Genomic DNA, 18,508 nt, shown 5'->3' on the forward strand with positions numbered 1-18,508 from the left:
TGACAAGTGAGGGAGACGAAAAGAGGCCAAGTGTGTGGCCGCAGTGTGAAGTGACTCACAGGATGTAGAGGATCACGCCCACCGACCACATGTCCACCTCCGGCCCGTAGGCGTTTCCCCGCAGGATCTCTGGAGCTGCACCAACACACACGGGGACAGAAGGTCCAACGTCAGAGTGGTGTGAAATCCCACAGCCAGTGAACACATCTCTGCTTGCTCCCCAGTATCACAACATCGTGTACAACTACAGCAACTACTGCATCATGCACGACTACTGCAACGACTGCATCGTGTAGTACTACTGCAACTTCTTCTTCTTCTTTGTCTTTCGGCTGTTCCCGTTAGGGGTCGCCACAGCAGATCAATCATTTCCATCTCACCGTGTCCTCTGTATCTTCCTCTGTCTCACCAACCACCTGCATGTCCTCTCTCAGCACAACCATGAACCTCCTCTTTGGTCTCCCTCTTCTCCTCCTGCCTGGTGGCTCCATCCTCAGCATCCTTCTCCCTATATACCCTGGGTCCCTCCTCTGCACATGTCCAAACCATCTCAATCTCACCTCTCTGACTTTATCTCCAAACCGTCCCACCTGAGCTGTCCCTCTGATATGTTCATTCCTAATCTTGTCCATTCTTGTCACTCCCAAAGAGAATCTCAACATCTTCAGCTCTGCCACCTCCAGCTCTGCGTCCTGTCTTTTTGTTAGTGCCACTGTCTCTAAACCATACAACATATCTGGTCTCACTACTGTTTTGTAAACTTTCCCCTTCACTCTTGCTGATATTCTTCGGTCACAAATCACTCCTGCCACCTTTCTCCATCCACTCCACCCTGCCTGCACTCTCTTCTTCACCTCTCTACCACACTCTCCATTACTTTGAACAGTTGACCCCAAATATTTAAACTCATCTACTTTCACCACTTCTACTCCTTGTAACTGCACTATTCCACTGGGTTCCCTCTCATTCACACACATGGACTCAGTCTTGCTTCTACTGACTTTCATTCCCCTTCTCTCCAAAGCATATCTCCACTTCTCCAGACTAGACTCAACTTGCTCTCTACTCTCACTACAGATCACCTGCAACTACTGCATTGTATTCAACTACTGCAACTACTGCATCGTGTATGAATGCTGCAACTACTGCATCGTGTAGTACTACTGCATTGTATTCTACTACTGCAACTACTGCACCGTGCATGAATGCTGCAACTACTGCATTGTGTACGACTACTGCAACTATTGCATCGTGTACGACCACCGCAACTACTGCATCATATATGACTACTACTGCAACTATTGCATCATGCACGACTACTGCAACAACTGCATCGTGTACGACCACTGCAACTACTGCATCGTATATGACTACTACTGCAACTATTGCATCATGTACTACTACTGCAACGACTGCATCGTATATGACTACTACTGCAACTACTGCATCATGTACTACTACTCCAACGACTGCATTGTGTATGACTACTGCAACTACTGCATTGTGTACTACTACTGCCGCTAATGCATTGTATACTACTACTGCAACTACTGCATCATGTACTACTACTGCAACTACTGCATCGTATATGACTACTACTGCAACTACTGCATCATGTACTACTACTGCAATGACTGCATTGTGTATGACTACTGCGACTACTGCATTGTGTACTACTACTGCCGCTACTGCATTGTATACTACTACTGCAACTACTGCATCGTGTACTACTACTGCAACTACTGCATCATATAGTACTACTGCAGCTACTGCATCGTGTACTACTACTGCAGCTACTGCATCGTATACTACTACTGCATCGTGTACTACAACTACTGTAACTACTGCATCATATACTACTACTGCAACTAAATAAAATAAAATCAATTTTATTTATATAGCGCCAAATCACAACAAACAGTTGCCCCAAGGCGCTTTATATTGTAAGGCAAAGCCATACAATAATTACAGAAAAACCCCAACAGTCAAAACGACCCCCTGTGAGCAAGCACTTGGCGACAGTGGGAAGGAAAAACTCCTTTTTAACAGGAAGAAACCTCCAGCAGAACCAGGCTCAGGGAGGGGCAGTCTTCTGCTGGGACTGGTTGGGTCTGAGGGAGAGAACCAGGAAAAAGACATGCTGTGGAGGGGAGCAGAGATCAATCACTAATGATTAAATGCAGAGTGGTGCATACAGAGCAAAAAGAGAAAGAAACACTCAGTGCATCATGGGAACCCCCCAGCAGTCTACGTCTATAGCAGCATAACTAAGAGATGGTTCAGGGTCACCTGATCCAGCCCTAACTATAAGCTTTAGCAAAAAGGAAAGTTTTAAGCCTAATCTTAAAAGTAGAGAGGGTGTCTGTCTCCCTGATCTGAATTGGGAGCTGGTTCCACAGGAGAGGAGCCTGAAAGCTGAAGGCTCTGCCTCCCATTCTACTCTTACAAACCCTAGGAACTACAAGTAAGCCTGCAGTCTGACAGCGAAGCGCTCTATTGGGGTGATATGGTACTACGAGGTCCCTAAGATAAGATGGAACCTGACTATTCAAAACCTTATAAGTAAGAAGAAGAATTTTAAATTCTATTCTAGAATTAACAAGAAGCCAATGAAGAGAGGCCAATATGGGTGAGATATGCTCTCTCCTTCTAGTCCCCGTCAGTACTCTAGCTGCAGCATTTTGAATTAACTGAAGGCTTTTCAGGGAACTTTTAGGACAACCTGATAATAATGAATTACAATAGTCCAGCCTAGAGGAAATAAATGCATGAATTAGTTTTTCAGCATCACTCTGTTATGTGGGCCGCTGAAGAGGAGGTACTGCTGGCCCACTACCACCAGAGGGCGCCCTGCTTGGAGTGCGGGCTCCAAGCACGAGAGGGCGCCAGACCCAGAAGAAGTGACAGCTGTCATTCATCCCCTGCACCAGCTGTCACTCGTTCATCATCATCATCACCATCATAAAAGCCGGACTGCAACTCCACCTCCTCGCCGAGAAATCGACTACCAGTACCAAGGTAATTTCTCTGCTGAATTTAAACTGTGACTTACGTCTGATCTGTTTGCAGCCGTTGTCCTGTGGTGCCCTTTCAGCTGGGTTGGCGGTCAGTGAGAGAAGCGACGTCTTCGCCTCTCACTCCATCCAGATAAGTGGTTACAGGAGCTGCTAGTGTGTTCCTAGTTTGGAGGTGGAGGTGCTCCCTCCTCACTGTGTTTGGACTGAGAATTACTGAGTGTGCGGACTCACACTCACACATCATATTTCTGCTTTCTGCCAGCAGTACCAGGGTCGACAGCCGAAGACAGAGGCCACCTGGGGACTCGGGACTTGGCGGCTCCGGTGTTCTTCAGACCGTTGGTGGTGGAGGCCGTGTGGGACGCGGCTTCTCTCTCGTCAGGGGTCTTCTATCTTCGAGCCTGCCCACACGTCACCTGGTGTTTATTGACTGTAAAAATTACGACACATTTCGTGGTGTATTATCACAACATTAAATTGTTACCTTTTGGCTTACTCATTGTCCGTTCATTTGCGCCCCCTGTTGTGGGTCCGTGCTACGACACCTTCCCAACACACTCTGAGACAAGACCTTTCTAATTTTAGAGATATTGCGTAAATGCAAAAAAGCAGTCCTACATATTTGTTTAATATGCGCATTGAATGACATATCCTGATCAAAAATGACTCCAAGATTTCTCACAGTATTACTAGAGGTCAGGGTAATGCCATCCAGAGTAAGGATCTGGTTAGACACCATGTTTCTAAGATTTGTGGGGCCAAGTACAATAACTACTGCATCGTACATTACTCGTGCAACTACTCCGTCGTATACGACTATTGCAATTACTGCATCATATACTACCACCTTAACTACTGCACGGTGTACTACCACAGCAACTACTGCATTACGTTCTACCACTGCAACTACGACATTGTGTAGTACTACTGCACCTGCTGCACCGTGTACTACCACCATAACTACTGTATTGTATACTACTGCTGCAACTACTGCATTGTATCCTACTGCTACAACTACCGCATAGTGTATGACTACGGCAACTACTGCATTGTGTACAACAACAGCAACTACTGCATTGTGTACAACTACGGTAACTACTGCATCATATAATACTGTGGCAACTACTGCATCGTATAGTACTACTGCAACTACTGCATGGAATTCTACTACTACAACTACTGCACCGTGTACAAATGCTGCAACTACTGCATCATGTACGACTACTGCAACTATTGCATCGTGTACAACTACTGCAACTACTGCATCATGCACGACTACTGCAACGACTGCATCGTGTACGACCACCACAACTACTGCATCGTATATGACTACTACTGCAACTACTGCATCATCTACTACTACTGCAATGACTGCATCATGTATTACTACTGCAACTACTGCACTGTGTACTACTACTGCCGCTACTGCATTGTATACTACTACTGCAACTACTGCATCATGTATGAATACTGCAAGTATTCTTTACTTTCAAGTAAATACTGCATCGCGTACTACCACTGCAACTACTACATTGTATAGTACTACTGCATCTGCTGCACTGTGTACTGCCAACATAACTACTGCATTGTATACTACTACTGCAACGACTGCATTGTATACTACTACTGCATCGTGTACGACTACTGCAACTACTGCATTGTGTACAACAACAGCAACTACTGCATTGTGTACAACAAAAGCAACTACTGCATTGTGTACAACTACGGAAACTACTGCATCGTATAGTACTATGGCAACTACTGCATCGTATAGTACTACTGCAACTACTGCATTGTATTCTACTACTGCAACTACTGCATCATGTAGTACTACTGCACCTACTGCATCGTGTAGTACTACTGCATTGTATTCTACTACTGCAACTATTGCATCGTGTACAACTACTGCAACTACTGCATCATGCACAACTACTGCAACTACTGCATCGTATACTACTACTGCAGCTACTGCATCGTATACTACTACTGCATCGTGTACTACAACTACTGTAACTACTGCATCGTATACTACTACTGCAGCTACTGCATCGTATACTCCTACTGCATCGTGTACTACAACTACTGTAACTACTGCATCATATAGTACTACTGCAGCAACTGCATCGTATACTACTACTGCATCGTGTACTACAACTACTGTAACTACTGCATGGTATACTACTACTGCAACTACTGCATTGTATTCTACTACTGCAACTACTGCACCATGTATGGATACTGCAACTACTGCATCGTGTACGACTACTGCAACTACCGCATTGTGTACTGCCACCGCAACTACTGCATCATATACTACTACTGCAACTACTGCATCGTATACTACTACTGCAACTACTGCATCGTATACTACTACTGCAACTACCGCACTGTGTACTGCCACCGCAACTACTGCATCATATACTACTACTGCAACTATTGCATCATATACTACTACTGCAACTACTGCATCGTGTACAAGCACTGCAACTACTGCATCATATACTACTACTGCAACTACTGCATCGTATACTACTACTGCAACTACCGCATTGTGTACTGCCACCGCAACTACTGCATCATATACTACTACTGCAACTACTGCATTGTATACTACTACTGCAACTACTGCATCGTATACTACTACTGCAACTACCGCATTGTGTACTGCCACCGCAACTACTGCATCATATACTACTACTGCACCTACTGAATCATATACTACTACTGCAACTACCGCATTGTGTACTACTACTGCAACTACTGCATCGTATACTACTACTGCTACTACTGCATCGTATACTACTACTGCAACTACCGCATTGTGTACTGCCACCGCAACTACTGCATCATATACTACTACTGCAACTACTGCATCATATACTACTACTGCAACTACTGCATCGTATACTACTACTGCAACTACTGCATCGTATACTACTACTGCAACTACCGTATTGTGTACTGCCACCGCAACTACTGCATCATATACTACTACTGCAACTACTGCATCGTATACTACTACTGCAACTACCGCATTGTGTACTGCCACCGCAACTACTGCATCATATACTAGTACTGCAACTACTGCATTGTATACTACTACTGCAACTACTGCATCGTATACTACTACTGCAACTACTGCATCATATACTAGTACTGCAACTACTGCATCATATACTACTACTGCAACTACTGCATCATATACTAGTACTGCAACTACTGCATCATATACTACTACTGCAACTACTGCATCGTATACTACTACTGCAACTACAGCATCGTATACTACTACTGCAACTACCGCATTGTGTACTGCCACTGCAACTACTGCATCATATGCTACTACTGGAACTACTGCATCATATACTACTACTGCAACTACTGCATCGTATACTACTACTGCAACTACCGCATTGTGTACTGCCACCGCAACTACTGCATCATATACTACTACTGGAACTACTGCATCATATACTACTACTGCAACTACTGCATCGTATACTACTACTGCAACTACCGCATTGTGTACTGCCACCGCAACTACTGCATCATATACTACTACTGCAACTACTGCATCGTATACTACTATTGCAACTACCGCATTGTGTACTGCCACCGCAACTACTGCATCGTATACTACTACTGCAACTACTGCATCGTATACTACTATTGCAATTACTGCACCGTATATGTCAAAAGAATTGTAACTATACTTATACTTAGTAATGTCTTTGATTCTGTCTTTCATATATATGGTGTGTCTGTGTGGTTTCACTTAATATTACTCTCCAAGTTAACCACTGAACTGCTCACACGGTAAAATGGCCTTTTGCAGCCTTTAGGAGTGTGAGAGCGTAAATTTGTGAGAGCGTAAATCTGTGAGAGTGTAAATCTGTGAGAGCGTAAATCTGTGAGAGCGTAAATCTGTGAGAGTGTAAATCTGTGAAAGCGTAAATCTGTGAGAGCGTAAATCTGTGAGAGCGTAAATCTGTGAGAGCGTAAATTTGTGAGAGCGTAAATCTGTGAGAGCGTAAATCTGTGAGAGCGTAAATCTGTGAGAGCGTAAATCTTGCTTACTGAGCACAGTAGTACATTTTAATTGATAGATCGGCCTTGAGTAGGAACGTTGCGCCCTCTTCACACCAGCTCAATCTGGTCCTGTTTTGTCTCTGTTTAAGAAGTTCATAATAAATATCTATGTGAGAACAGACTGTGAGACTCTGAGATGTTTTGTGTTTTTTTCTGCATCTGCCTGTATTCATCTTTGCTTCAATAAAACGCTGGGAGGGCTGGGCGGCCCTTCAGAGCTGACTGGCGAGTGGTGAAGAGGGGTCGTGCTCTCTCCTGTGCAGGAAAGAAATTCAGTGTTTCCTTGTGGTCATTTTCTGTGATCATTTGTGTTGTCTCTTCCACCAGGTTCAACTCTGACAGTATATGAGGTCTGTTAGAAAAGTATCCGACCTTATTTTTTTCAAAAACCATATGGATTTGAATCACGTGTGATTGCGTCAGACAAGCTTGAACCCTCACAAAACCACCTCTGTGTTGGTCTCACAGGATGGCTTTCAGGTGGATTTCAGATGGATTCCGGTTGCTTTCCAGTCGTGTGAATATCCAATTGTGATTGTGCATGAGCTGGACATTATTATTATTATCAGGTTGTCCTAAAAGTTCCCTGAAAAGCCTTCAGTTAATTCAAAATGCTGCAGCTAGAGTACTGACAGGGACTAGAAGGAGAGAGCATATCTCACCCATATTGGCCTCTCTTCATTGGCTTCCTGTTAATTCTAGAATAGAATTTAAAATTCTTCTTCTTACTTATAAGGTTTTGAATAATCAGGTCCCATCTTATCTTAGGGACCTCGTAGTACCATATCACCCCAATAGAGCGCTTCGCTCTCAGACTGCAGGCTTACTTGTAGTTCCTAGGGTTTGTAAGAGTAGAATGGGAGGCAGAGCCTTCAGCTTTCAGGCTCCTCTCCTGTGGAACCAGCTCCCAATTCAGATCAGGGAGACAGACACCCTCTCTACTTTTAAGATTAGGCTTAAAACTTTCCTTTTTGCTAAAGCTTATAGTTAGGGCTGGATCAGGTGACCCTGAACCATCCCTTGGTTGTGCTGCTGTGGACATAGACTGCTGGGGGGTTCCCATGATGTACTGAGTGTTTCTTTCTCTTTTTGCTCTGTATGCACCACTCTGCATTTAATCATTAGTGATCGATCTCTGCTCCCCTCCACAGCATGTCTTTTTCCTGGTTCTCTCCCTCAGCCCCAACCAGTCCCAGCAGAAGACTGCCCCTCCCTGAGCCTGGTTCTGCTGGAGGTTTCTTCCTGTTAAAAGGGAGTTTTTCCTTCCCACTGTCGCCAAGTGCTTGCTCACAGGGGGTCGTTTTGACTGTTGGGGTTTTTCCGTAATTATTGTATGGCTTTTGCCTTCAATATAAAGCGCCTTGGGGCAACTGTTTGTTGTGATTTGGCGCTATATAAATAAAATTGATTGATTGATTGATTGACATGCCCCAACATGTCCCGTGAGGCTTCATCACGGCGTTGCTTTGCGCTGAGCGGCTGCACCGCGACGCGCGGAACTCCTCCGCACGTCTGTCTTAATGTGCCGGAAAAGTGCTGATGTCCACATCTTTTCACAATTCCTGTGCTAGTCAGAGGACATATCGGATCAAGACAGTGTCCAGTTTAGAAATGAACGGCACATTTCACTGTTACAGGAGTTTTTGTCATAGAAAGAGCTCGGCGCACAGCAATGCCGTGATGAAGCCTTCCAGGACATGTTCTGGCACGTCCAGCTCATGCACAATCACAATCGGATAATCACACGACTGAAAAGCAACCGACAGCCGTCTGAAATCCACCTGAAAGCCGTCCTGTGAGACCAACACCGAGGTGGTTTTGTGCCGCGGCCATGAGCGGCTCCGTGGGGCGTCCCTCCGCTTCTTTTTCCATGAAAAAAACTCCTGTAACGGTGGAATGTGCCGATAAAGTGCTGATGTCCACATCTTCTGCCTTTTTGTGAAAGTCAGACAAGGTCCCGGATCAACAAAGCCTTCACGTTGGAAATGATCTGGTTGTTCCAGCGGGGTGTCAGCCTGTTGATGGGGGCTGGGAGCGCGCCGCACTCTCAGCAGTTGTGGGCCGTCCTTAAAGCGGCAGTAACACCCTGTAATCTGTTTAATCCCCATAAAATCGTCCCTGAAAGCCATATTAATTTTTCGAACAGTGTCCACCTGGAGGTCTCTCACAGTTTCTGGAAAAAAATTGATGCAGCAAAGATCCAAATCATTCAGACATTTATTCGCAATAAAAAATAGACGAGAGGGGTGGACCACACCTCACTCAAAGCCTGCTCACAGGCGAATGACGTAACCGACAGGCATGAAAAAACTCACGCATGTGCACGAGGGTTCATGCTTGGCTGACGCAATCACACGTAATCCAAATCCATATGGTTTTTGAAAAAAATAATAAGGTTGGATACTTTTCTAACAGACCTCGTATTACCACCTTCACTACTACATTGTGTAATACTAATGGAACTACTGTACTGTGTACTACCATAGCAACTACTGCATCACGTACTACCACCGAAGGATCCGGTCCCACTGGCGTTTAGGAGGATTTGCATATGGATTGATGGATCATATTCGCTTAACATTCACAATATCCATGAAACATGCTTGTATGAGTTGGCTGACACCCGCACAAGTATGCAATTATCCGCAGAGGCACGTTTTTCCGTTGCCAGGATTTTTCAGCTAACTACTGCATTGCCTACTACTAATGCCGCTACTGCACGTGTACTGCTACAGCAACTACTGCATTGTGTAATACTACTGCAACTACTGTGTCGTGTACTACTACCTCAACCACTGCAGCGTGCCCTACCGCTATAACCACTGCATCATGTACTACCATAGCAACTACTGCATTGTGTACTACTGCATCTCATACTACCACTTTAACTACTGCATTGTGTACTACTAATGCAGCTAGTACTACCACAGCAACTACTGCATCGTACACTACTACTGTAACTACTGCATCGTGTATGAATACTGCAACTAATAATAATACATTTTATTTGTAATGCACTTTACATTCATGGAATCTCAAAGTGCTACAGAGCAGAGACTAAAAACAAACAATGTACAGGGTCAAAAACAATAAAATATATTCATAAAACATAACCAGACAGATAAAATCAAACATTTTAAACATTTTAACATTTTTAACATTTTAAAAGGCCCTTTTAAATAAAAATGTCTTGAGGCCTTTTTTAAATGCCCCCACACACTCTGTGGGGATCTCTGGAAGGGTATTCCAGAGCTGTGGGGCGACTACCTGGAAGGCCCTGTCTCCCATGGTGGAGAGCTTGGATCTGGGCTGGTGCAAACTACTGCATGGTATACTACTACTACAGCTACTGTATTGTGTGCTACTACCACAACTACTGCATTGTATACTACTACTGCAACTACTGCATCATGTACTACTAGTGCAACTACTCCATCGTATACGACTATTGCAATTACTGCATTGTATACTACCACCTTAACTACTGCATTTTATATTACTAATGCAGCTACTGCACCGTGTACTACCACCGCAACTACTGCATTGTGTACTACTAGTGTAGCTACTGCACCACAGCAACATATTACATATTTAATGATTTGTGGTAACACATTTTTAACATTGTTCTAGAAAATCTAGATTTTTTTTAAATAGTTTCCTTTAATTCCAGCACAAAAAAATAAAAATGTAGTTGAAAATAACTAACAAATGTTTGTCAAACAGAGTAAAAGTCTTTAAGTGAAACATTATGTTTTGTCAATCACCATCAAATTTACGTCTGAAGAAAGTTTGATCTACAATAGTTTTTGTTTTCGTGGCAAATTCTTTGGCTCTTCTGCCAAAATAAACTGCACGGCTCCGGGATTACGTCACAGGTGGAGGTCCTGGCTAGCAGCTGGACTCAAAACTAACACTACACTTCTACAGCAGGTGGTACTGCGCTTCAGGAGTACTACCACGTCCTCACTGACTGTGTGGTACTAAGGTGACAACACGTGCGTTTGTCTGATCATAGCACAGCTGAATTTGACAAGTCAAGCAGATGGTCTACTGCTGACAGGTAGGACTGGTGTAGAGTGGGACTCACCGCAGTATCCTGGGGTGCCACAGACGGTCTTCATGGTGACCTGGTCATCGATGATCTTGGACAGGCCAAAGTCAGCTGGTGAGACACCAGAAGGATTCTTTGTGAGAGCGGTTCTGGAGAAACATGTCTGTGAAGGAGGAACAACGTGCTCGACCGCATCGCCTCAGGGAGCGGCGGCGGCTGACTGCTGCTCCTGGAAATAATTTGCGTGTCATTTCTCCACCAGAAAACCTCTCAGTGCACCGGGTTCCAGCTCACTCGGCTCTGCTGGTCTCACTCGTGTTCCAAAAACACGCTCATGATTAATTCATTGATGAAAGATTATGAGTCATATAAATGGCGTGTTTAAGTGGAGTTGGACATGCCCCCAATTCACTTGTGCTGCTCGCTTTACATTGTGCACAAAATGGTGTGAAAATAGGGCCCACAGACTCTTTCAGTGGATTGTATTGTTTATATATTGATTCAATTTTCAGCCAATCATAAGAAGAATTCTTTTCTTTGTTTTTGTTTTAAACAGAACAATACAGTGTTTGTAACAAATCGACATTTGCTTTATGTAATTTGAATTTTGCGGAGCCAGAACACATCCCTGAGGAATGCCAGGATGCACTGCCTCGGCTCTGTACAGCTCAGGCAGGATCTGAGTGCTTCATTCCAGAGCGTGATCAGCCGAAGCCAACACTTTGCTGCACGTGCTGTTAGGAACACATCTTAACGTGGTTACCACTCACACGTTTCATCAGTTAAACGAAAAAAAGAACAAACAAACAAAAAACTCTTTAAAGAGGTTGGGATGTCATCTTTTTTTAAAAAAGTAACAGCATTTTTACGTCAGATCAGTCGAATTCAACAACAATTCCGTTACTTTAACCTTTTATTTCATTGCCTCGAATCTTTTGAAAGGTCTTGAACAATAATTTGTTTGGTCAGTGCGTGGCCACGCCCCCATCTTAAACCCTCCAGGTTTGTCCCATGGTTGTCAGACGCTCACCGATCTTCAGCGGAGCGTCCAGGGACAGGTCGGCGTACAGCAGGTTCTCGGGCTTCAGGTCACGGTGAACGACGCCGTTCTCATGGAGGTACTGAAAGACACACACATGTTGGAAGCGTGAACGGTGACACACACAACAACATCAAAGCAGCTTATGAGCATCCTGAATCTCTGTGAGGAGGGGCGTGCGTTCTCTTCCCGCCTCTGGGGGCTCCGGCTCCTCCCACTTCCAAAGACCTGCAGGTCTGATGGACGGGAGGCGGCACTGACCGTATGTGTGAATGTCTTCGTCCTCAGGACAGACTGGTTTCCTGTCTAGGGTGACTCCGACTCTGACCCTATCACCGCTGGGATAGGCTCCACCCCCATGACTCTTCATTAGAGTAAGTGAAGGCAGCGTCATGCTGTGTGCCCCCTGCTGGACGTGTCTGATTATTGCAGAGAATGGATGAATGTTTGCTGGCTTCATCTCACCGATGGTCTCAGGTTTTGCTGAACTCTGAGGTTGCATCATCGTCACCATGGCAACAGCAGGTTTCGTGTTTGCCTTTTACCCCGCCTCTGGTCGCGCTCACTGAGCTGACTTCCTGCAGTGACAGAAGCGGATTCCTGCACCGTTGTTTGTTTGTTTTTCTCTGCTGTTTTTGTTGTTAGTCATTTTAAAAAACACTGATGTTTTGACTGAATCCAAACAAACAAAGTGCACAGAAACACACATGACAGAATTCCAGCACGCACTCTGTGACTCCGCCCACTGACTCCATATTCATGTTGGTGGATGGACTAGTGGCAGAAGCGAGAACTGCAGCTGTGCTAGTCAAGCCGTGATCTGTGTTGCCCAGAACCGTTTGCACCGATTCACCCTTGGCTATAAATTGCTACCTTTTAGTTGCTGTGGCTGCACATGTGGGCAACGTGCAGCAGCAACTGTTATGTAACAGCAGCTTCTGTCACACTGTGGATTAAAACACTGAGAGGATTAAAAACCATGACTGACCTACATCTGACACACAGTGTGTGTGTGTGTGTGTGTGTGTGTTGGAGTTACAGCTCAGACTGGATGTCTTCTGGGGGATCTTTAGGTCCAGCTAGAATGACCTTGCTCCAAATGAGCGGCTACTTGAGGCGACAACGCATAGGTTTGTCTGATCATAGCACAGCTGAAAATGACAAGTCAAGCACACACCCATATTTCACCTGGCCAAGGACACACCCATATTTCACCTGGCCAAGGACACACCCACGTTTCACCTGACCAAGGACACACCCACGTTTCACCTGGCCAAGGACACACCCACGTTTCACCTGGCCAAGGACACACCCACGTTTCACCTGACCAAGGACACACCCACGTTTCACCTGGCCAAGGACACACCCACGTTTCACCTGGTCAAGGACACACCCATGTTTCACCTGGCCAAGGACACGCCCACATTTCACCTGACCAAGGACACACCCACGTTTCACCTGGCCAAGGACACACCCATGTTTCACCTGGCCAAGGACACACCCACGTTTCACCTGGCCAAGGACACACCCACATTTCACCTGGCCAAGGACACACCCATATTTCACCTGACCAAGGACACACCCACGTTTCACCTGGCCAAGGACACACCCACATTACACCTGACCAAGGACACAACCACATTTCACCTGGCCAAGGACACACCCATGTTTCACCTGACCAAGGACACACCCACGTTTCACCTGACCAAGGACACACCCACATTACACCTGACCAAGGACACACCCACATTTCACCTGGCCAAGGACACACCCATATTTCACCTGACCAAGGACACACCCACGTTTCACCTGACCAAGGACACACCCACATTACACCTGACCAAGGACACACCCACATTTCACCTGGCCAAGGACACACCCATGTTTCACCTGGCCAAGGACACACCCACATTTCATCTGACCAAGGGCACACCCACGTTTCACCTGGCCAAGGACACACCCACATTTCACCTGGCCAAGGACACACCCATATTTCACCTGACCAAGGACACACCCACGTTTCACCTGGCCAAGGACACACCCACGTTTCACCTAGCCAACGACACACCCACATTTCACCTGACCAAGGACACACCCACGTTTCACCTGACCAAGGACACACCCACGTTTCACCTGACCAAGGACACACCCACGTTTCACCTGGCCAAGCACACACCCACGTTTCACCTGACCAAGGACACACCCACATTTCACCTGGCCAAGGACACACCCATATTTCACTTGACCAAGGACACACCCACGTTTCACCTGGCCAAGGACACACCCACGTTTCACCTAGCCAAGGACACACCCACATTTCACCTGGCCAAGGACACACCCACATTTCACCTGACCAAGGACACACCCACGTTTCACCTGGCCAAGCACACACCCACGTTTCACCTGGCCAAGGACACACCCACATTTCACCTGACCAAGGACACACCCACATTTCACCTGGCCAAGGACACACCCATATTTCACCTGACCAAGGACACACCCATATTTCACCTGGCCAAGGACACACCCATATATCACTTACTCTTCAGAGGTGGAGATGGTCTGGTTATCTGTCATCCAGGTCTGAGGGCAGTTCCTTTGTGTTATGGATACAGGTCCCAGACCTGACCACGTGGTGGTTCAGTGTTTCGTGCTATTCCCCCACAGCACAGACCTTGATCTGGTCATACGTTTGAACCATTGGTTTTGTGTCCTGATCTTGGATATGACCTTGTCCTGATCCTGCTCCCCCCACCCGCTTCCAAAGTCAGTTCTAGATCTAGGTCCTGGGTTTGATCCTGAACAGGTCCAGAGTCCTGGTCCTGGATCATCTCTCGGTTTCATGCTGGTTAACTAGTGATGTACCTAAGAACCCGTGAATGCAGCACTCGGATCTCTTACCGCCACCGCCTCCAAGATCTGCTTGATGACGTGAGCGGCATCTCTCTCGCTGTAGTATCCACGTTCCACGATCCTGGAACACACAGGGGTGATGAGCTCAATGTCACATGACCAAAACAGCCAAACACATGAGTCACAAACTCAACCACAAAACTCTTTCAAACTCCACTCTGGTCCATAAGTATTTGGACAGTATGTTGTTTCTGGAAACCACCATTGGAGCTGAAAGTGTCTCAGTGGATCAGGAGCCGACCTGCCAGCATGCAAGTCTGTGTTTGATTCCCACTCAAGCTACCTGTCTGTGTCCTTGGACAAGACACTTAATCTGTCACTGTCCTAAAGTGTCAAACTGGCATCCTGTCCAGGGGAGTCTCAGACTCACATCCGCTTCACGTGACACAATCTGGAAATAAACAGTAACATGTCTCAGGGCGCAAACAGGACTTGGGTCCCTCCATTTTCAGAGTCCACAAGAAATGACACAAACTAAATGGAAGTTGATTATACAAATCAGCACTTTTACAACGCATTTTCTTTCTGTCAGCGCATGAACACATGAATATTTCCATCGGTCACTGAGAGATACAATCAGTCAGGTACGAGACAGTGAATCTGTCTGGGGGAGGACGGTCTCAAAAACTGAGATCAAACAGTCTGACAACTATTTGATCTCAATTTATAATTCAATTAAATATAATTTTATTTATAATTCAATTATAGTTACATTGATTAAATTGGATTCCATCTCACTTTAAGTGCCTTTCACACCAGGGCCAACATAGAATTGTGTATTGCGGCATACCGTCGACGTCTAGTTATGCAGCTCTACGCCGAGTTTAAGCAGCTCTACACAGAGTTTAAGTACCTCTATGCTGAGTTTAAGCAGCTCTACACAGAGTTTAAGTACCTCTATGCTGAGTTTAAGCAGCTCTACACAGAGTTTAAGCAGCACCACACAGAGTTTAAGTACCTCTATGCTGAGTTTAAGCAGCTCTACACAGAATTTAAGCAGCACCACACAGAGTTTAAGTACCTCTATGCTGAGTTTAAGCAGCTCTACACTGAGTTTAAGCAGCTCTACGCTGAGTTTAACCAGCTCTACACTGAGTTTAACCAGCTCTATGCTGCATTTAAGCAGCGCTACACTGAGTTTAAGCAGCTCTACGCTGAGTTTAAGCAGCTCTACGCTGAGTTTAAGCAGCTCTACAGTGTTTAAGCTGCTCTATGCCGAGCTTAAGCAGCTCTATGCTGAATTTAAGCAGCTCCACATTGAGTTTAAGCAGCTCTATGCTGAGCTTAAGCAGCTCTCCACAGAGTTTAAACAGCTCTAGAGTTTAAGCAGCTCTACGTCATGTTTAAGCAGCTCTACACTGAGTTTAAGCAGCTCTACAGAGTTTAAGCAGCTCTACACAGTGTTTAAGCTGTTCTATGCCAAGTTTAAGCAGCTCTATGCTGAATTTAAGCAGCTCTACACAGAGTTTAAACAGCTCTACACTGAGTTTAAGCAGCTCTACACAGGGTTTAAGGAGCTCTACACAGAGTTTAAACAGCTCTACACTGAGTTTAAGCAGCTCTACACAGTTTAAGCAGCTCTATGCTGAGCTTAAGCAGCTCTCCACAGAGTTTAAGCAGCTCTGCACAGAGTTTAAGGTGCTCTACAATAAGTTTAAGCAGCTCTACACAGAGTTTAAGCAGCTCTGCACAGAGTTTAAGCAGCTCTACACAGTGTTTAAGCTGTTCTATGCCAAGTTTAAGCAGCTCTATGCTGAATTTAAGCAGCTCTACACAGAGTTTAAACAGCTCTACACTGAGTTTAAGCAGCTCTACACAGGGTTTAAGGAGCTCTACACAGAGTTTAAACAGCTCTACACAGAGTTTAAGCAGCTCTGCACAGAGTTTAAGGTGCTCTACAATAAGTTTAAGCAGCTCTACACAGAGTTTAAGCAGCTCTGCACAGAGTTTAAGGTGCTCTACAATAAGTTTAAGCAGGTCTACACAGAGTTTAAACAGCTCTACACAGAGTTTAAGCAGCTCTGCACAGAGTTTAAGGTGCTCTACAATAAGTTTAAGCAGCTCTACACAGGGTTTAAGGAGCTCTACACAGAGTTTAAACAGCTCTACACTGAGTTTAAGCAGCTCTACACAGTTTAAGCAGCTCTATGCTGAGCTTAAGCAGCTCTCCACAGAGTTTAAGCAGCTCTGCACAGAGTTTAAGGTGCTCTACAATAAGTTTAAGCAGCTCTACACAGAGTTTAAGCAGCTCTGCACAGAGTTTAAGGTGCTCTACAATAAGTTTAAGCAGGTCTACACAGAGTTTTTGCTACCTACTCAGCAGTATTCTGAGGGTTACGTGAGGAGGACGCAAGAAATTAAACGTTTAATTTTTTCGGTGTAGAGCGCTGGACGCAGAAAGTATTCAGTTTTTAAGCAAGTCTACACAACACACCGCAACTGTTTGTAAATCTACACAACAGTGTGCCACTGTACAACAAGCCTCCACAATTCTACACGCCAGGGCGACAAATCCTTTTATCAGTACAAACCTGGATTGATAGATTTTGTTCATCCTGCTGGACTTTGCTGGCAGTGAAGCTTCAAAACCCCGGAAGAAGAGGCGAGCCAAGCTTCCATGTTCAGAGGACATGTCCATGTCCACTCCTCATGGACAGATCTCCAGGAGGAGGACATTTCCACATCCACTGTTCACTTCTCATGTACGGATCACACGCGACATCACGGCTGCACCTCGCAGCTTTCTTTCACCTCCTCTAGTTCTCTCACAAGTGCAGCAAGTTAAGTAAAGTCCATTAACTCCTGCTCACGGACTGATCACCAGCAGGAGGACATTTCCACATCCAGGTTAACTCCTAATCAAAGTGGCGCGCGTGCGTGTGACTGCATGATCCACACATCAGAAGATGAGTGGGCGTGTCTCTCAGACTGTAGACAGGATGAGTGGGTGTATCTCAGACTTGTAAAACAATATTTTGAACCCACACTTATTGCAAGATCTTTATGGTCCTTTTTTCATCCGTTTGTGGTTTTGGATTCAGACTTTTTCATGTTATTTTTTTAACCATTCAACGGTTCCAGGATGTCGACCTCCCAGGTGATGTTTACCTGTCGAACAGCTCGCCTCCTGTCACCAGCTCCAGCACCAAAGCAATGTCTGTGTCCGTCTCAAAGATCTCCTTCAGCTGGATCTGAGGGCAAAGTCAACATCAAAGAAACCTCAAAGCAGGCACTTTTTGTGCTGAGTCCAGAGGCCCTCAGGGGCCCGAAGTCATAGATTCTGTCCCACAGGAACCCACAGCCCAGTACTTTAGGATCATATGACTCAGCTACAATCAAGGATTAAAGATGAAGAATGTCTTAAGTATGAATCCAACCCTCCATCAGAACATTAAAATT

The 18,508-nt window shown here is 45.4% G+C and overlaps 1 protein-coding gene across 2 annotated transcripts in view; it reads right to left on the reverse strand.

Moving 5' to 3' along the window:
• Positions 1 to 18,508, reverse strand: part of si:ch73-60h1.1 (calcium/calmodulin-dependent protein kinase type IV) — a 49,299-nt gene that overhangs the window by 13,518 nt on the left and 17,273 nt on the right. The window contains exons 4-8 of one of the 2 annotated variants that reach the window (XM_034179263.1): positions 18,218 to 18,300; positions 15,098 to 15,170; positions 12,188 to 12,278; positions 11,194 to 11,268; positions 60 to 135 (exon numbers count right to left, since the gene is read on the reverse strand). In XM_034179263.1, coding sequence (XP_034035154.1) covers positions 60 to 135; positions 11,194 to 11,268; positions 12,188 to 12,278; positions 15,098 to 15,170; positions 18,218 to 18,300 — 398 coding nt within the window. The remainder of the gene's footprint in view (positions 1 to 59; positions 136 to 11,193; positions 11,269 to 12,187; positions 12,279 to 15,097; positions 15,171 to 18,217; positions 18,301 to 18,508) is intronic. The other variant, XM_034179264.1, reaches the window with a different exon arrangement.

This window comes from Thalassophryne amazonica, chromosome 10 (assembly GCF_902500255.1).
Source record: "Thalassophryne amazonica chromosome 10, fThaAma1.1, whole genome shotgun sequence".
Taxonomy (NCBI): Eukaryota; Metazoa; Chordata; class Actinopteri; order Batrachoidiformes; family Batrachoididae; genus Thalassophryne; species Thalassophryne amazonica.